This window comes from Lissotriton vulgaris, chromosome 8 (genome assembly GCF_964263255.1).
Source record: "Lissotriton vulgaris chromosome 8, aLisVul1.2, whole genome shotgun sequence".
NCBI classification, from domain to species: domain Eukaryota; kingdom Metazoa; phylum Chordata; class Amphibia; order Caudata; family Salamandridae; genus Lissotriton; species Lissotriton vulgaris.
The window spans coordinates 1,461,844,496-1,461,865,667 of NC_141696.1; the positions used below are offsets into that span (position 1 = coordinate 1,461,844,496).

The window sequence follows — 21,172 nt, forward strand, 5'->3', positions numbered from 1 at the left end:
TTCAAATAAATAAATAAATAAAATAACATAAATAACTACGCTGCATCTCAAATTTTTCGGTTCTCCTATCTACACACCAAGGGGCCAACCCAACACCAACCTGGGACCATCCACCGCAGGCACTACGTACACCAGGAAATCAAAAACCATGCCCCATGATCATACTTTGCAGACAGCGCTGATCTATTGACATCAATTGGAAATCAATCAATCAGGGTTTCTAAAGCGCAACTACTCACGCGAAGGTCTCAATGCCCTGATAAGACACAGACCCTTGAGAAGGGCCTTTGGTACCAAGACACAGAAGAATTCATTCCTGGAATCAAATTGTGAGGCAATTATCAGCGCACCTGGACTTCTTCCTAGAGATGGAACACGTTCTTACTTGTGGGGCTAGTCAGCAAACACAATAGTAATGCTTATTAGATGCAACACATAACATAGCTCTTTATCCAGACAGCATGTTTGTCTGATCGCATGTATGGTCGTGAACATGGCTTCACTGATGTTGCACGTTTGCATTTCAGTCTGCTCCTTTCATGGTCGTTTCTCGACTGATGAATGTGTACCAGGTGGTTGAGCCCGAGAGCGCCCTGAGCCTGATTACTTTTCATTAGAATCCCGAAGTCTCACCAGAACCCACACCAAGTGCACGTGGCTGGCAATGCTTTGCAGTGAGTTTGCATAGCACTAAGCGTGTTGTGAAGGTGCTTCTGCGTTGTTTGTGTTAACCGCAGAGGGGCTGCTCCCTATGAGTAAGGTAAGTACTGTTTGAAGACAGCTGAGATTTAAGACATGATGGTCAAAGCTAAATCAAGACTCTTTGCATGCAGCTAGGACATGTAGGAAAAACACAACTCTTTTTGGCACAGTGTGTCACACACTGTCCTGTAGGGCTATATATGCATCCTTGTGACATAGATCTGCGAATCTCTCATTTGGAGCTCAAGACAAAGAATCTATCATTAATAATTAGATGAGGGTCTCTAAGAACTAGTGCCATTGACAACCTCACTCAGTGAAATGAATGCCCCAAAAATCCCAGGTGACTCCGAATGATAAATAGTGACCGGAGAATGGGTCGAGGACCCAGGGTAGAAAGAGTTGGGTAATTAAAAGCACCGATTTTACCCGATCTCTACTGTACAAGAGATTGTCATGAGAAATGGTTGGATTCTGGGGTGCCAGAGGTCATGGATGTGAAGTCAGAGCTCTCCAAGAGTGCAGGGAAGGGAATCAAAGCTGTGAGGATGAGAGATGGAAAAGCTGTAGCCATAAGGGACTGGAAGGGAGTGGTAGTGAAGGTATTTTTAGTATATTCAAGGGTATGTCAAAACAAAATCGACACATACCCAGGTCGAGAGTTTGAGCCAAGATCAGAACAAAGCAACATGTACAGTGCTCTTGGGAAGTTGAAATGGCCATTATAGTTTACTACTGATGTGCATAAATGGACAGAACATAGATTTAATAAAAAAAGAACCGAACGCTATCTAATGGAACTGCCTGGACATATCTGTAGAGTACAGCACATTCTAATGGGGAAAGTGGTCTTCAGACAACTAATCCATAATGAAAGGAAATTGCCACCAGTCCAATGTGAACAGGAATCACAGAGCTTCAACTCGCATGTATTTAAGTGTTATTGTCCTTGGGCCCGATTCACAGAATGAACTTAAAACTCAATCCTAAACTTACTACTATTTTGGTATTCAAAGAAGTTAGGATTTTGTCTTAAGTTTCTCTTAAGTCTGTCTTAAATTTGTCTTAAGTTTGTCTTACGACAAACTTAAGACAAAATCCTAACTTCTGTGAATACCAAAAGTAGTAAGTGCATTCTGTGAATGCCAAAAGTAGTAAGTGCATTCTGTGAATACCAAAATAGTAGTAAGTTTAGGATTGAGTCTTAAGTTAATTCTGTGTATCGGGACCTTTGTCTTCAGGCAATAACAGCTGTTAATTTCTCTCCCCGGCAATAATGGACTTCAAGCCAAAGGCAAGTGCTGATAATGTGATCCCATCATTCCACCTGGGGTGCTAATGCTCTGCATGTGAGGGGCAAGCTGAAGAGCCGCCATCAGGATGTTCTACAGATATAAATATTCTTAATGGGAAACATGTTTAAATGCTCAAATGTTGAAACATGAACACATTAACAGAATATGTGCTGTATGTTTATCCTGGGTTTGTAAGGTGTCGTAAGCAGCCTAAAACCAAGCAGCGGAAACGTTGATTCCAGCTGTTATAATGACCAGAACCACCTCTTTTCAGCATTAGATGAGCTCACAGACAAGGGTAGCAGCATTTTCAATTGATTTGATGGACTTTTATGATAGTAATTGAAGCATTCATATAAACAAGTAAGCATGGTAACCTTAAAATGACCATTTTTTGAAAGCTCTCTCTTATAGCTGACCCATCACTCATGCCATGCTCGTGCCCCTTGCTCAAGGATGCCATCTCATACCAAATTTCTCATGGTCTGACATGCACTCACTGATTTCCTCATCAAGTAGGAACTTCCAAGGCCTTAATGCCAGTTGATGTCGTTATCAAGGAATCACCTTAACGCAAATCCCACGCCTTGCCCGACCGCACTGCCCACTTCCAAGGCTGCAGCTGACACAAAAGGGCAAACATTATCCTGGACTCCATTAAAAAGGTACCGGCGCTGCCATCACCACGGCCACAAAGTGCACAGAGGAAGACAACCAAAACAGCAGCTAATATGCAGCTCAATGAAGCCTTGCACCAGCTGAAGACCTTGACCAACTGAAGCCAACTGAAGACCTGTGTCAAATGAAACTCTGTGCCAGCTGAAGACTTGTGCCAGCTGAAGACCAGTCCCAGCTGTAGCCCTGTGACAGCTGAAGGCCTGTGCCAACTGATGCCCTGTGCCAACTGTTTCACTGTGCCAACTGAAGATCTGTGCCATCGAAGCCCTGTGCTAGCTAGAGACCCGTGCAAACTGAACACCTGTGCCGACTGAAGCCATGAGCCAGCTGAAGGTCTGTGCCAGCTGAAGATCTGTGCAAGCTGAAGACCCGTGCCAGCTGAAGCCCTGTGACCTCTGCCAACTGAAGACCTGTGCTAGCTAAAGACCCGTGTCAACTGAAGACCTGTGACCTGTGCTAACTGATGCCCAGTGCCAGCTGAAGCCCTGTACCAGCTGAACCCCTCTGCCAACTGAAGAGCTGTGCCAGGTGAAGACTTGTGCCAGCGGAAGACCCGTGCCAACTGACGACCTGTGCTAGCGGAAGATACGTGCCAGCTGATGATCAGTGCTAACTGAAGACCCGAGACTAATGAAGTCCAGGAGCTTTAAACTAGTAAGTCACAAGCTCATGAACCTCCACTTACCACGGTCCCTGTTGTATGAAACAAAAGGGATATAAACTCTGCTGTGGGCTCTGTCTCTGCTGCTCTGAGGGCCCATCCTCTGGGGTCTGTGGATGAGTCTATGGTGTGCAAAGACACTAAAACATGGATGATCCCAGAATACCGATAGTGGTGATGCCGCTTTTACAATATCATAATACGAATGATTTGTTTGACATCAGTCAGAGAATTAACGAGGACTATCACATTTCGAATGAGCGCCTCAGTGTGTCCAACATTTGTGACGCGACTATCAGTGCTCTTTGATGGCTCACCTCCTTCAGTACCTTCTGATCCTCAGCCTACACACATCTGAAATGTAACATCAGGATACAGGAATTCCTCCAAACATGATTAATCTGTAAAAGTGTGGTATAAATATTGGAAGGTGCCCTCCCCTCCAGCCGCGCTCATCACAATTCTCTTGCCTAATTTATGTCAATGGGGCTTCTCTACAAAAACGTGTAACTTCACACTCCTGGAGAGGTGACGACCCACAAAACGGTCCATCCCATGAATTGTTTTGTACACCAAAAAGTTCTTGAGGAACATGCTACGGCACGTTTGTGAGTTACGAAAGCCCATTTGCAGGGCTTGGACACCTGATGGACCTTGCGACGGAACCATGGCTGGTGCCAGAGTGGTCCTCGGGGCTGCATCTCTTTAGGGCAGCTAGACACGCCTTGTAGCAGGCATTGCTGCTGTGCCTGGAGAAGCAGAAACCAGATTCTGCTCTCGCTCACTGAAATACTAAGGTCTTTTAGCACAGTAGCAAACCTCACAGTAGTTTGCAGGAGGGGGGAGGGGTCACACAGGGGGCAATACTGCTGGCAGTGATGGCATGATTCTTGGGCCACAGTTGGCAAGAAACTCATTCTTGGTCACAACTCTGAAGGCAGAATTGGCGGACCCTACATGAGCGTGCCAACTGATCTGTCCACCTATAGATGGAGCTGGTGTATGGCAGCTGGAGCGGGGTGAGGCACAGGAGCCGGACAGGCTAAAGATTGCTTGAAGATATGATGCATTGCACATAGGTCGAGTCACATCCGTAACACATGATCTCCTAGTAGTATAAGAAGAGATGTGTTGCACAAAGGGCGAGTCACATCCACCACACAATCTACATGTACTAGAATATGAGATGCATTGCACATACGTCGATTCACATCCGTCACACATGATCTCCAGGTACTAGAAAAGGTGATTGGTTGCACAAAGGGCGAGTCACATTCATCACACATGATCTATAGGTACTAGAAGAAGTGATGCGTTGCACTAAGGGTGAGTCACATCCATCACACATGATCTCCAGGTACTAGAAAAAATGATGCTTTGCAGAAAGGGCGAGTCACATCCATCACACATGATACTCAGGTACTGGAAGAAGTGATTTGTTGTACAAAGGGTGAGTCACATCCATCACACATGATCTCCAGGTACTAGAATAAGTGATGCATTGCACAAAGGTGGCGAAACATCCATCACACATGATCTCCATGTACTAGAAGAAATGATGCGTTGCACAAAGGTGGAGTCACATCCATCACACATGATCTCCGGGTACTAGAATAAAAGATGCTTTGCACAAAGGTGGAGAAACATCCATCAAACATGACCTAAATGTACTAGAACGAACGATGCGTTGCACAAAGGGCGAGTCACATCCTTCACACATGATCTCCAGGTACTAGAAGAAATGAAGTTTTGCACAAAAGATAAGTCACATTCTTCACACATGATCTCCAGGTACTAGAAGATGTGATGCACTGCACAAAGGTGGAGTCACATCCATCACACATGACCTCTAGGTACTAGAAGAAATTATGCGTTGCACAAAGGGTGAGTCACATCCATCACACATGATCTCCAGGTACTAGAAGAAATGATGCTTTGCATAAAAGGTAAGTCACATCCTTCACACATGATCTCCAGGTACTAGAAGATGTGATGCACTGCACAAAGGTGGAGTCACATCCATCACACATGACCTCTAGGTACTAGAAGAAATGATGCGTTGCACAAAAGGCGAGTCACATCCATCACACATGATATTCAGGTACTAGAAGAAATGATGCGTTGCACAAAGTTTGAGTCACATGCGTCACACATGATCTCCAGGTACTAGAAGATATGATGCATTGCACAAAGGTGAAGTCACATCCATCACACATGATATTCAGGTACTAATAGAAATGATGTGTTGCACAAAGGGAGAGTCACGTCTATCACACATGATCTCCAGGTACTAGAAAAAATGATGCATCGCACAAAGGGCGAGACACATCCATCGCACATGATCTCCAGGTACTAGAACAAAGTGCAGGTCTCCTAAGAACACCAAGGGCCCCTGCATTGTAAAGATTCCATCAGTCTGGATAGGGGAATGTCTGACCTAGTGCCAGCAAGGCCTTGACACCTCATCCCATTGACTGGATCCTGGCACTCAGGCTCACGTTCACTGTGGCAAGCTTAACCACTATCGATAGCAGCAAGACTCTGGCTGGAGGTCTGTAGCCATGCTTCTTACCTCAGTTTCTGGATGTTCGATGTTACTCCAGAGAGCCGGTAGATTCCGTCCACGACTCCGTAGGTTTCAATAAACTCTGCACAGGTCTTCAGCACAAGGGGAACTGTAGAAAGAAAATACAGGGAGTCAGATATGATGGCACATTGCAAATTTAGTACAAAATGAATGCAAAATGTAGACTTTGACTTAGCGATCTAGTTGAGTTAAGCCTCAAACGAACCATGCTAAATTGGCCTTTCTTTTTAGCCTGTCCCTGATGTTGACGTCAGCATAGAATGACTTCCATGACCAGTACATTTAGGACCAGATGCATGAAGCAACCATTTTGCGATTCCCTAATTACGAATCCTCGCGATTCGCAATTAGGAAATCGCTAAACGGCATGCATGAAAGAGTGTTGAACACTTTTTACGATTACTAGGAGATCGCAAATTACCTACCTCATGAATATTAATAAGGTAGGTCACAATTTGCGACCTCCTAGGAATGTCAAGAATCACAGGGATGGTGGCCTGCTGGGGTCAGCAGACCACCATGTCTGTGATTGCATTTCAATGGAGCAATTTTTTTAATGCAGTCCATTTTCCTTAAAGGAAAACGGGATGCATTTCAAAAACAAAAATAAACTTTTCTTTTAATTTTTTATGAGAAGGCAGTGGTCCGTGGGACTACTGACTGCTCTTAAAAAACGATGTAACAAACATTCACAAAAGGTAAGGGGTCCCTTGAGGACCCCTTCCCATTTGCGAATGTTTTACCACTTACTTAGTGTAGGTGGTAAAATGTGAATGTTTTGTGACCCCATTTCCTACATACCAATGTGATTCGGTATTAGGGAGGGACACCCTACACACGCCCCTTCCTAATAGCGAATCACAAACCCACTTTGCGATTCGGTAACACCGAATCGTGAAATTTGGTTTGCTGCATCTGATAAGCATGTTTTGCGTTCTCCAACCGGCTGCTTCTGTGAATCGGCCTGTTTACGAATACAAAAATGTTTGATGCATGCCACCTCATAGCTTTGAGTACTCTCTCTCTCTCTCTCTCTGGATGTCACAACATCATGTCCCAATGGATACCTTTTTTTTTTTTAATTACCAGAAGGAAACCTACACAGTTAGTGAACTGATCCATTCCAAACTAACAGAACATTTGCAAGTAAAGTCAGGAGAATTATAAGAAGTTGAATTTAGCACATATATTTTGACCTCACAGCTAATATAATACTAAAATACTAAATATCATATATTGTGGTACAAAAAGATTGTAATCAGAATAGCAACTATCAGGATAGTGTGAAAGTAAGACTAAATACGTATCTATAAATGTATAATTCCATATCTATCTATCTATATATATATATATATATATATATATATATATATATATATATATATATATATATATATATATATATATATATATATTTTTTTTTTTTTGGAACTAAAAGCGAGATTTTGCTAACACAACCCGGGAAAGAACAACTGACCGTGAGGGAACTCGGCGGCTGGGAATTCAGGAACGGGTGAGTGAGCGACGCTGTCATTACTTTCTAAATATCCGGCAAGGACACGTACAGCCTGAGCGAGAGGTAAAGCCACGCAAAGGAAATTCAACCCCTCGACAAAAGATATGTTCACTGATAGTGAGAGGGAGCAAGCGGCAGACTCTCTGTTTATTCCCCAAACAGGGGCACGAAAGAAAACCACTCCACTACAGGCAGCAAGCACACCTGATACATTGACTAAATTATTTGCCACCCTTGAAAAGACATATGAGCGAGAAATTCGCAAGTGGTGGGAGGCCACCAGCCTTCAAAAATATTTGGAAGTTGGGAGGGTTCCTAGGGGATTGAGAATTCTATTGGTCCCCTCCTATGAGAAACCCAACCATGAACTTTTAAAAGAATTGATAACTGACTATCGAGGAGGTCTTTGATAAATAAAAGACTTGGCTGACCTACGCCGAATTGGCTTTGAGTGCTCTCATTTCCTTGAAAACCCGGGAGCTTTGGGTTTTTGCGTTTTGCCAATATATATATATATATATACACATTGCCTATATATATATTCATGGTATGTAAATATGGAGTTAAGAATAGTAACTCTATACCTACCTATATATACTTACATTCACAACATTTTTCATGTTGTGTATTCTGGCTAAGACATTTTTTAATAACACAATATGTTTCAGGTCAATATTTAAGTAAAAATGTCAAAAGGGGGAAGACACTTCTAGGTACCTATTTACTAGTGGGGTCAGGGGCCCAAGGTGAGGTCAATCAGCACTGTATTACTTGGGGTTTTGTTAGACTGTGTGTTCTTTCATGGTACTATTTGGGTGGGAAGGTATTGAAGCCTAACTTTTGAATTTTGTTTTTGGTGATAAATATCCACTATTTTCCTCCTATTGAAATTCATGTTAATGAATTACTTATTTTGAGGGTCACACAAAGGAGCACATAGCAAGGGTGACTACAGATTTGAATCAAAATATAAAACATTTATTGGTGGTATTTTATTAATTTTAGGTACTGTGCTGAGTTCTAAAGTGATCTCTCCCTGTGAAAATGTTTTTTTTTTAGATTTAATGAAGCACCTTTGATAGGAAATAGTTTTCTCTTATGATTTTGTCAGGTGAATTATAGTTAATGCTCCAAAAGCTAAAATAAGGACACATTTTCAATAAATTTAGAAATATCTTCTGTATCCATGTAAGGAAAAAGTCTGACCTGCTGAGTACAATGTGTTTCCAACAGCAGCTGATTCCCCTGTGTTTTACTGCAGCTTCACCACAGACCTCTAATGAACAACTAGAGCGCTAACATTCCCTATCCATGACATGAGAGCTACTCCTGGATGCCATGTTGCTGTAATCTGAGCTGCAAAACTGAAAGCAGGAGGAGACTGCAGTAAAAGAACAAAATGATAAGTTTAGATTTGTCATGGCAATTAGGGCTGGTTCTCCATAAAAGTGAAATGAGGACACATTCCCTATATATTCATCATAAGTAAATGGACATTGATTCAGACATAAAGGCAGCTGTTCCAAAAACTGTGGTATGCACAAAGTAGGAGAAAAGTTTTCTTTTTTTCTAACTTTTCACACAGTGCATGTGTGCTACATTGTACTGCACAAATACAAAGTGGGAAAAGTTTAAAAGTATGTCTGAGCAAAATAATTATCGGATGAGTTAAATACCTCAACTGTCATTAAATTTCAGCAGGTTAAACAGTATTTACCATACCATACGGATTTAGGTGTGTTTAACGCCAGTATATACGTTATTCCCCAGTAACTCGTAACAGGTGTTATTTATTGCACCCGATAAATAACATACTCTGTGATATTGTTATCAGGTGTGATGAGTAGCACCTATACTTGTAATCAGGCCCTTAGTAGATACCGTGCTGTCCTGCTCTCGCCTCTCACGCAATGCAGCACGGCAAGTTTCGACGCTGTGCTGCATTGTATGACACAGTAGTGAATCTGTCAATTTATCTTGAGCTCTTTTCCTGCTGTTGCTTGTTCTCCCTTACTACCCTGGACTAAGATCTTGCGGTGATCATGCAGCTTGGCTAGACTTGTGGGTTTATATCACTAACGGAGACCTGCTAAGGAGGCGAACAGCCTTGGATCTGGTGTAGTAGAGTCATGGGGCCCGATTCACAGAACTAACTTAAGACAAAATCCTAAACTTACTACTTTTGGTATTCACAGAAGTTAGGATTTTGGCTTAAGTGTGTCTTAAGTCTGTCTTAAGACAGACTTAAGACAGGATCCTAACTTAAGTCTGTCTTAAGACAAAATCCTAACTTCTGTGAATACCAAAAGTAGTAAGTTTAGGATTTTGTCTTAAGTTAGTTCTGTGAATTGGGCCCCCTGTCTCCAGCCGCTGTGAGGTCTATGCCACTTTCACTATAAAAATGGATTGAATCTCCTCACCTTGCCTTCCTCTGTCTACCTTGATTCTCAACATCTCTTCTCTCTCTTTCTACAGAAACCTTCCCCAAATCACTTCTCTTTCCATTTTCCTTCTTATTGTACCACATGATTCTCCACCTCACCAATTAAATTCCTATACTTTTTTTCGATTTCGCCTATCTCTGACGACCTCGATGTCATCTTTGTGTATGGCACTCTGTCTCTCTTTCGCAGACTTATCTCTCTTTTTTGCTCATGGCTCCCTCCTTACTTTAACTCGCTGCTCTACCTAGCACCTCCCTCTTTATCTTTCTCACCTTACCTTCACTGTCTCTCTGTCACTGCTTTGTCTCATCTTCACAGCTGCCTAATTCACCTCTCACTACATGTGTCTATACCCTACCTCTCTCATCCCCCCACCTCACTTTCCTACTCTTTGTGCTTATCTCTACCTCTGAGCCCATTTACTACCTTAATTCTCTATATCTCATCCATCACTGTGCATTTCACCACTCGATTTGCTTCTCACTTCTTGTATCTCGCCCTCTACTTCCCCTCTCTCACCCTCCACTCTTTAACTCAACTTCCTCACTCGCCATCTTCCTATACCACACCTCTCTCGCCTTGCTGTCTCTCTCACAAATTTCTACTGCACTTTTCACTTTCTCATTTCTTTCTCATCCTCAAATATCACTACCCCATTTGTCTCACTGTCTCATTCTGTATCTACTTCATCTCTGCGCTTTCTACCTAACATTTCAGTTTACCTCACTATTTGTTTGCTAGCTCACCTCTCTACTGCTTACCTCTCTCCTCCTCTTCACTTTTCCTCACAATGCTAAGCTCTTTACCCTTTTCTTGTTACCTCTCTTGGCCTTGTCTGCCTCTCCCTCTTTTTCTCTATCATCACCCCCTCTCCCTTTCTTTCATCTCTGTGTAGCTCCTTCTCTACTTCAAAGCAGCCTCTCTACCTTAGCTCCCTCCACCTCATCTCTCTCTCTCACACACACCCTTGGTGCATCCCACCTCCCCCAAGCTTTCTTCAACACCTTCTCCCTGTCTCTGGCTCTCCCTGCTGCTCTTCCTCACTCTAATTGCAGAAAGAATTCAAGCTGGCCTGGCTAATGAGGGGTGATGCCCCGAAACCGGTCCTGGGATGCTTGTTTCCAGTCCAGGGAGGATCTGGCCTGGAAGTTCGGGCTGGACTGTTCCCATGAGGAGCAGGGTCATGACTGATCTGCATATGGCTGGGACCAAACTGGGGTGGTATGGTGGATAAAATAATTTAACACCGATCTGTGACTGGGGGTGAATGTTTCACAATGTGCAGTATTCCATGCATCATCTTTTTGTGTTGCTTTCTCACTCTAAATCCTTTCTTAACCTTTCCTTCTCTACCTTTCTCTTCCTATTTCTACCTCTTTCTGGCTGCCTCACCTGTTGCTCTTTACCCAACACCTCTCCCTACATTCCCTATCGATTTACCTTGCTCTCCATTTCCCATCTCTCCCCATATTTTTCTTTTAACTCTCTACCATTCAAGTGTTTCCTCCCCATTTCCATTTCTCTAACTCAGATGAGCTGTAGGTCACTGTTTAACTAGGGGAGTGTACACAATATAAAGATTAGAAACAAGACAGGAGAAGAGCATTAAGAAGATAAACATTAGATTTCACAATATTAAATGGAATAGAGCTTTTAGTGTCAGCCTTGCTGTAAGAATGCCAATTGGGAAGGGGAATGCATTTGTGAATACAAATATACTGTGATTATGACTACAATTCAGTATTGTTTGGCATCATAAGGGATTGAATTAGCTGCATAGTTGTTTTAAAAAGAGTTATCTTGACATTTTTATTGCTGCCTGAAATCTGGACTCACAAGCACTCTGCTGCAGGTGTTTTTAAATCGTGAGTTACTGCTAAACCCAGTGCCCTACCCCCTGAGTTCAGCGCCCAGCGTGGCCGTACCAGTCACACTGCCCTAACACAGGCCCTGGCCCCAATCAGTCTTGCCAAAAAAACAAAGATGGTGTGGGCATAACCCCCGTAGGTGGGGTTCAATGCGTCAGTGGCAATGTCGGACTGGCGTATCGAGCACTCTGGCGTTGCTGGATGGGTCAGCTTGAAAGGGCCAGTGTAGCTGATTTTTGGTTCTGTGGATTGTGACGGGACTGACAAAACCCACCCTACACGTCTTCTTTTCGTCTGTCAGATTCCTTCTGACAGTGGTGAGTTTTTGGATACCGAGGCAGTAGCCTCATTACTCCATATTCATTTTGAATTTTTTAGACGCTGTTTCGGTGGTCTTATTGATGTGTGACGCTTTGTCACACTTGAGGTTGTATCACAAGGTCAGCTCAGTGATGGGCAAAACCCATCCCTCACATTGGCCCTGTGATCAGGCGTGCAACACCCATTGAGCTCACGGGGCTTCAGCCCCACATACCACCCCCCCCCCCCCCCCCCCCACCTCCGGCATGTGTGTCAGCCCAGGGGGACACAGCTTCACTGGCTGGCGACCATCTAATTGCAGCCACACCCGAGTACTTAACAGGTCTTTAAAAGACCATTTACTTGTAAATTAGGAGTACTTAACAGGTCTTTAAAAGACCATTTTCTTGTAAATTAGGATTTTGTTGTGTTTTCACCCCATTTTACAGCCACTCTGTCTATGGTTGGAAGAATAGCCCCCCCTCCCCGAAATATTTTTCAACCCCCCCCCTCCCCCCCAACAAAAAATTGGCTCTAGTTTCCCGCCTGCCTGTGATAGTGCCGAACTGCACATTAAGCCAGTACAACACTGGTAGTGGACACAACAGCGTGTAATATTTTCAGAAGTTTTGGTTTTGAGTCACTCTTGGGGGTTGCAGCTTGCCGAACCCCTGGTGGGCCTCTAGGTGGCTTCTGTAGCCTTTATACCGCACGTTGTCTATTTGTAAAATGCCACTGGGGCCGTCGGTGACTTTGTTAAACGATTCATACTTATCCCAAAACGAGTTTTCTATCACTCAAAGACCACTTTTTTTTACCCCGTGTTACAAAGTATTTTCTTGACTTTTTAATGTTCAGCTGAGCTGAGCCTTTCTAAAGCAACTGCCTGGACCAGGCAACCTTTCCCGTGTAGAACGGGCGGCTGACGTCGCCACGATTCGCACCATTTTCAAGCAACAGTGAGATCCGCGGATCTTTCCGAGGTCTGTGCACCATTCATAAGCCCAGTTTAAAGTTCCGGAAGGGCCTTCATGGCGGGTTTTGTTTCGGGCCCGGCTGCGCCCGCACCATTACCCAGCAGCAGAACGAATTCCCTTGAGCGGCGCTACGATTAAATGATTCCTTTCTCAGCAGAGATGAGACGCGTCGCTTTATCAAAGGGACATGCGGTTCACGCGCGCGCCGCGGGGAGGGGTCCAGGACTCGGTCCTTGTGGGGGCGAGAGAGGAGGCAGACGTGCAGAAAAGGCCACACTTTCACACGGGGAAGGACTAGAGCAGATGCGAAAGGGCTGTAAAAATAAACACATCTCAGCGCTAATATCGGAAATAAAAAAGTTTGCCTGTCTGAGGGGGGGTCGCGCGAGGGAAGAAGGGACAATAAACAAGGGTAGCTTCCTTGTCTTCAGCACTAGTTACATTGTATTTTTAATGTTGTTGATCAGCATTTGGGAATAGCACAATCTGCCATTAACCCAGCTTCGGAGCGCCTTTCCATTTTCCGGGTAGGAATTACCAAACGTCACTAGCGCAGACCGGAACCTGGGCCTATTTTGGAGGTCAGCCGGGTGTCTTGGTCAGTTTTAATGAGCTGTAGGTTAGGCAAACCTAAATGTGTGACATGGTATGTTATGCTATGTCGCTACCATCTGTTTAGTACGCTTCTTCCATTTGTTTAGCCTCGAAATACTTACAGAACGTAGTAGGCGCTATTTCTGCCAGAAAAATGGAGGGCCATGTTATTTGTGTTTGGTAAGTGAAGGCTGATCTGTTCCAACTGGTGGTGCAGCAAGGGTGCCATGGGAACAACATTGACCGAAGGGCTTTAAGTGGGCCGGGTCTCACCTGGTCTGAGCACCGGCAGTTTTTTAAGGAGGCCTCGAAACGGGTCTTTATTGGGCTCTGTTTTGTGCGCTGGTCACAGGTGGTCCGTTTTTTTCCCGGTCTGCAGTCCGGAAAAAGTGTCAGGGCGCAAAACATAGCCCGATGGAGACCCGTTTCGAGACAGCAGGCACATGTGGAAAGTTAAGGCATGACGTCATGCCAGGTGAGCGTTGTAGGGGAAGGGAAATCCTTTAAAGAGAGTAATTTTCTCTCTGGATTTCACTTCTCTTTTTGAAACTCGAGAGCAGCAACATTGTCGTGGTGTTACCAGGGCTGCAAGTGGAAGCTTTTTCAATATTCTATACAAGCCATAATTGCTTTTATTTGTCTTATGCAACTAACAACCATTGACAAATCCAATAGTTCTGACTTGTAGGTATGGTATTACTTGTTGTATCATATCCCTGGATGCAATGACAGAAACAGCAAAATACTAGTTGGGCGGCACACTATGCTAAACACAGATTTTTAGCGTACTGTTTTTAAGCCACGCCGTCAATTACATTGGCCACGCCCCTTTGAGAGACCCCCCAGTTTTTCCCTACCACTTAAAGCCCTGATTGACCTCATATCCCCTATTGGGTTTTCAAAGACAGCCTTTATTGGGGTGCAGTGTGCCCCTCACATCCCTGGGAACCGGTACCATGACACCTCAGCCCCGCCCTTCATGACACCTCCGCCCGCCCTTCTTCCGAGGTGGGGGTTAAAATAGATTCTCCACCCTTATGGTCTGAGTCCTTGTTGGACTCTGCTTGTTGGTCAGTGCTTACAGACTACGAAGTGGTATACTGGTATTCAGCCGCGGCCCGTGTAGGGAGTTCCGGTGGGGCGGGCGGGGCAGGGGCAGGGTGTGGGGTGCTAAAAACCGGAATATGGACAATTGGAGGTGAGTAAACAATTTAATTAATAACACGAATTTCGTAGCGCGTGCTGCATCGCATTTTGCGATGGAGGGCGCGCTACGAAATTCGTTTTATTTATTAAATTGTTTACTTACCTCCAATTATCCATATTCTGGTTTTTAGCACCCCACACCCTGCTCCTCCCCTGCCCCGCCTTTCCGCCCCACCATAACTCCCTACACGGGCCGCGGCTGAATGATAATAAAACAGTATTATTGTAATTTTATTTCCCCCCTGGACAGAGCCGAGTCTTTGTGGGTGGGGCCGTGACAGGCATAGAAGGGGAGTGGTGGGCAGCCCTGCCGTCAGTGCGCATGACGTCTTAGGACGGCCAACCCGCCATGCGCAGTGACATCTCCCCAATCCGAAACATTCTCGCCTTGGGTGGGATTTAGGCGGCTCATTTCCAGTCCTAAGCATCCCATTAAAAGACTGAATCGCCCCACTCTCAGGGAGCCCCCTCCTTGCCAATAGTTAGAAAATCAGCTCTGTACACCTGGCACAAGAAATAAGGTGGTAAGGTGGCACACATGCTAAGGGCATGCAGGGGTGAGCCTGTTGCACATCTCTGCTTCACAACATGCTTAATCACAGTCACAAGCTCTCCATGTCATAACACAACTGGAGCACGCCTCACAACTTCAAACACAACACCCAAAGAGACTGCTCCATAAAACACACACACTGCCAACCAAGCACGAGTAGTTACTTACTCGACCACCGGAAGCTATTTGAGGCCACATCAGAAGTATGTATGTGCTTTACAAATTCTAATTAGCAATACAATGATATCGCACCCCTGCCTCAAAGGCGTGCTTGGAGGAGGTTGTGTTTGTTCTGCGTAATCAGTATTATTTGTCTGTTCCTCCTCGGGATCTGTAGTAGCGTAATTTGTGTATCAGTGTGTGCACCGAATAATACAGTGGGCAAGTGGGTCTCCCTGTGCTTTGAAATGCCGGATTGCAGCATAAGGTAGAACAGTGTTTTTGTGCTAGATTTTTTGGGGGAAAATGTTCAGTAACAGATGAAGTTAAATATATTTTAAGAAGAGACTTGGGTTACCCAGTGAAATGGTCAAACACTTTACGAATGAACATGAAACTGGTTATGACATGTTACATTTTTACGTATTTTTTCTGTTTGTCGCAGTAACGAATCCAAACTCTTTGTTCATGTAACTATAAACTTTACCATAAAATGGTCCTTGACCCATGTTTAATCCTGGTGATAATGAGGTGCCTGAATCCAAGCTGAATATAGCTGTGACAGTGTCTGAAATACCAGAAACTTTAAAACGTCACAGCTCGTTCTTGAAAGATATGGCAGTTCTAGGAAGCATCTACCTGGAGAGGAGACAGTGAAGGAATTTCATTTTCTAAAGCAAATTGCTTTGTTAGGGAAACCAGGGATATGTGTGAGGTAAAATACACATGAATCATTGTGGGTCAAGGCACGATCATGCATGGGGCGCTATGCTTCGACTAGTGAGAATACAGGCGCTAGAACAGACACCAACTCAGTGAAGAACTAAGAAGAGAAGACTTATAAATTATTTCTTAAAGTACAACAGGCTGCAAGATGCTATATCATGAAAGCCTCACATGACAAAATTCAAGAGAAATTTATTAAACTGAAAAACAAATCAGTTCGTGCACCTACAAGATAAAAGCCCCATCCTTCTGAACTGACCAGTGGTTCAGTCACTCCATGGGAGACGGGCGGGAAAAGAGGCGGGAGGTGAGGGAGGCGGATGGGGGGGGAGAGGAATAAATCCTCAGTATAAAGTGAGCATCAGTGTCTAGTTCGGCACCAGCCTCTGGTCCAAAGGTTATCAGATGTAAATGTAAATGTAAATGTAGTAGTATTTGTATCGCATTGAATCGACCCCCGAAGGGGTATCTAAGGCGCTTGCACGCATACCGCTGTGGAACCCTTCCTGACTTTTCCTTGTGAAGTGTCCACTCCTGGGCACCCCCAAGGTGAAGCCAGGCATCCTAGCGTTGTTGGGGCCGTTGTACAGGAAAGGCCCACCCCAGCCAGATATACAGGATATCAACTTTAAATTCATTTACACTCAATGAATATAAAAGGAATTCATTAACCTAGTCAGTCTTTACCCTGAAGATCTGGTGTGAATCCAGTGCCCTAGACGGATCCCATTGGACCCCACCGCTTCCTTGTATCCACTCACTCTGCCTGCCCTCTAAGATCCATTTCTTACACAATTTCCCTTCTAATTTTTGTTCCTATCCATTCTCAAAAGTGTGGAATAACGGGCCCAACCCTGACAGCCGCCAGTGTGTGACTGTGTTCTCTGTGCTCTAGGTAGGGCCACTGGAACTATGAGATGTTGTGTTTGCAGCGTTTTCTAAATATTATGGATATACCGCATTTGTCACATAACGCATCATCTGCTGCATAATCTGCAGGTTTTAATAAATAGAAAGTTTGCTTCTAACTCAAAGGGATCAAAATATATTAAAAACGTGGTAAGGTGTCCCTGTGGAGAGGAAGGCTCTTTGCGAAAGTTGGCTAGTTATCTTTCAATTGCTTATTGCTGCATTTGGTTGATAAACTTGAAATAATGAAGAGAAATCTTTGCCCTGACAGTTACCATGATTAGAAATGACAAAATAATGAAGTAATACAATCAGAAATATATAGTTTAATATGCCGCATCATTTGACTTTTCTAGCCGCATAATTTAGTCAACACTGCTGCATAGTTTGGGCCTCCTCTGCCTCCCAGTAGCCCTAGTTAGGTTGTATGACGTTTCAACGCATGCTTTTACCACGCATGCCTTTACAACGCAGGTATTACAACGCAAGTCGTTACAACGAATTGCGTTGGGGGGAGCTGGATAGTCGAATAGTTTAATTTTCTATTCCAACTCCAGTCCCCGTGGATATTAGGGAAGGTGATGGATAGAAAATTAAACTATTCCCTATCCAACAGCGCCCTCCAGCGAAAGTCGTTGTAACGACTTTCGTTGTAATTCCTGCGTTGTAATGGTAGTGCGCGGTAAAAGTTTTGTTGTAAACGATGTTCCCCCCTTGTTATAGGCGTCAAGCTGGTAATAGGGTTCTGGGTTTGCTGGTTTTCTCGTTCATTGGGGACACAGACAGGACTGTTCCTATTGGAGTCAGAACAATGATTGATTTGCATGAGGGGAGTTCTTGTTATCATCTACAGGAAACAAACAAAAGCGGGACTGGCATGTGATCCAGATTAATAACCAGTGACTGAGATTAATTCAAATTCCAAAAATATTTTTCCTTTTTCTACTGCTTATGGCACATCCCAGACCTCTGCTGCTTCTGGCTCCTTTCCCTGCCAATAGCACCCTCTCTTTGGGCCTTCTTATTGGGGGCACATCTTCTGTGTCTTTATCAGCACCATTTTTTCGTTAACCCCAACATATTTTCACTTAGAAGCTAATAAGAAGCTGAATGTCGTCTTCTAGAGAAAGGCACCCGCCTGCTTTTGCTAAATAGTATACAGGAAGGAAAAGGGGATCTTCAGAAGGCACAATTTATGTTATTCTCCTACAGCAATGGGGGCCCTAAGAGGCAGTGCTTAATTTGAGCCGGTGTGTTCAGCACTGGCACTTAATTGCCAGCACCGGCGCCTTTCAAAGTCTGCCACAAGGTGCCACTGTAGGACTAATCTAGAGATGACCACAGCCCAACAGGCAATTATTAATTCCATATACATTAAAAATTACTATTACCTGCCACCCAGGCCATTCTTTTTGCTTTGGATGTCAGGAATAGTCAGAATTGTCACACTTGTAAGAGTGTGATTGTTAGTAGTTGTGTTGTTACTATCATTGGCAGCATGGCAGGGCAATGTGTGCTGCACGCTGCATTGGCCTCCTGACCAGAGACCTGGCACTTTTTTTTTTTTTTTTTTACAAATTAAGCACTGCTGAGAGGTCTCCTGGAGTGCCGAGAAGTGCACTTCTAGTATTTAGAGAGAAAGCTCAAGGGCCGTGACAAAAGTCACGGTAAACAGACAGAAGGGCCTCAGCGAGGAACAGCTTCTGAGAGAGAGTCTGTCAAAAAGTTTCACAGCCAATGAGTGAAGAGTGAGTTGTTGATGGGACCAGGAGCCGGTGGATGCCTGGAGTCGGGTCAATAATTCGAAGTATGCCGTCTTGTTGGGAGAGTCCATTCCTGCCACACAAACAAAGACAAACACACGCTTGTTACTACAGACAGCCGCCTTCACTCGCCACTAAAACTACAATACGAAACAGATGTCGAACAAGGAGGCTTTTGTTCACCAATCTGTTCTCTCGTGACGTGGAGGGGCATCTCATTCACACCCAAACAAAACACAGGCGAGGACTGCTATCTCTGCACCAGAAAGACAGGACAGCGGGCACGTGAACCGGGCTGAAGGCAGAGAGCGCCAACAAAATGGCGCCGCTTGGACCGGTTCTACAGGGGAGAAGGCGAGTCTAGGCGGCAGACTTGCGTGCCGCCAGCAGAGGGCGCCAGAGAGTCTATAGGGCAGTGGGTTTGGACAGTTTCATTACGCGCCCCTCATTGCCAAACATAATACAATTAAGGTCCCACAAAAAGATATAATAATATTTTTTACTTTTATAAGGTTAAACCTGTTTTGTATTAGGTTGGGGTTTATTTTGAAGCCGTCATATGAAAATGAATAAAAATATATAACAATTGATGTATAACGTAAAACGTTAAAAGGGGCGAGAAAACTACTAAATCGCCTAGTAATGCTCGATGAGGTTTCTGCCAAGAAATATTTACAAAACCTATGTTATTAAGTATTGTAATTCCTGCTAATTACAATAAATACATACAGTGAAGCTTTTCAATAGAGACAAGCCCTTGAAATCAGATCAACTTGGGGGCCTGCAAGAACATCTTGAAAGGAACTATATTTTGTATTGCTTATGTTCTGCCAATACATGAAGTAAGCAATAGTTGAAATATTTTGTAAGCAATAGAGTCACAACACTAAAGCAGGCTTGGTGGTGTTGAGAGTAATATCCTACAGGAAAAGTAGCTAAACTTGTCTTAGTGGTACCTTTAATTTTCACACATGAAAATACTTAACATTTCAAACCCTCGAATTCTCACTAAGTTCTCCTTTTGGAGCACTTCACACCAGAGGAGACTCTGATGTGAAGAATTAAGTAATTCCAAGTTTTAAGAGCGGTGTACGAGAGGGCTCCAACCCCCTCTGTTTCTGTGAGTGTGTGGGATGTGTGTGAGTAGATGTCCGACTGAGAGGAGGTATCTCGCCAGTTCGTGGTAGGCGATGCGATTGTTCCGATAGGCCAGCCACGGACGGTAGTGGGAGTACCTGCTGGGCGGTAATGTGGGGAGGGGAGGGGCAGGGTGGGGGGGTAGTAATGTATGGATTACGGACCTTAACATATAAATAAATAAAAAAACGAATTTCCCTGCGCGCACTGCACCGCATTTGGTAATGCAGTGCACGTAACGAAATTCGTTTTATTTATTTATATGTTTACTTACCTGTTAAGGTCCGTAATCCATACATTACTACACCCTACCCTGCCCCTCCCCATCCCCACGTCGCCGCCCAGCTGGTACTCCCACTACCGGCCGCAGCTGCGATAGGCCGGGCCTTTGTGAATGTGTGGGCGAGGAGTTTGAACTGAGCAGGTTGAGGTACCAGGAGTCAGTGGAGTTCCATGAAGCGTGTAGTGATGTGTATTTTGCCTGGAAGGTTGAGGATGACTGCAGCGCTTTAGTTGGTTTGCAATCTTCTGGTGAGTTGATCGATGATTCCAACATATAGGGAGTTTCTGTAGTCCAGCTTTCACGTGACGAGGGCATGGGTAACGGTTGTTCCATCGTTGCTCGGGAGCCATTTGAAAATCTTCTTCAGCATCCTCAGGGTGTAGAAGCAGGATGTTGAGACAGTGTTGACGTGTGCGGACATTAGTAGTTTGTCATCAATGGCGATCCCAGGGATCTTGGTGTGGAAGGTGGAAGTGGGTGTCGGTCCGAGGGTGGCAGGCCACCAGGGGGAGTCCCAGGGGGAAATGCTTTTTCGAAAGATCAGTATTTCTGCCTTGTCTGTGCTGCACTTGAGGCAGCTGTATTTCATCCAGGTGGTACCTTTGTTCATACAGGTGGTGAATTTGTTCCACGTGCTAATGGTTCTGTCCTTGAGGGACAATATAAATTGTGTGTCGACGGCGTGCAAGAGGATGTTGATGTTGTGGGCATGGGTGGCATGCATTGAAGCGGGTGGGGCTGAGGGTCGAACCTTGAGGTACTCCACAGATGGGCTTATGTGCTTCCCATGTATAAGGTGCTAGGCAGTCTGCTT

At 44.4% G+C, this 21,172-nt stretch overlaps 1 protein-coding gene across 1 annotated transcript in view; it reads right to left on the bottom strand.

The window, feature by feature from the left end:
- Positions 1 to 21,172, bottom strand: part of ARHGAP31 (Rho GTPase activating protein 31) — a 529,489-nt gene that overhangs the window by 299,877 nt on the left and 208,440 nt on the right. The window contains exon 2 of the mRNA XM_086935536.1: positions 5,909 to 6,011. Within this exon, the coding sequence (XP_086791662.1) occupies positions 5,909 to 6,011 (103 nt within the window). The remainder of the gene's footprint in view (positions 1 to 5,908; positions 6,012 to 21,172) is intronic.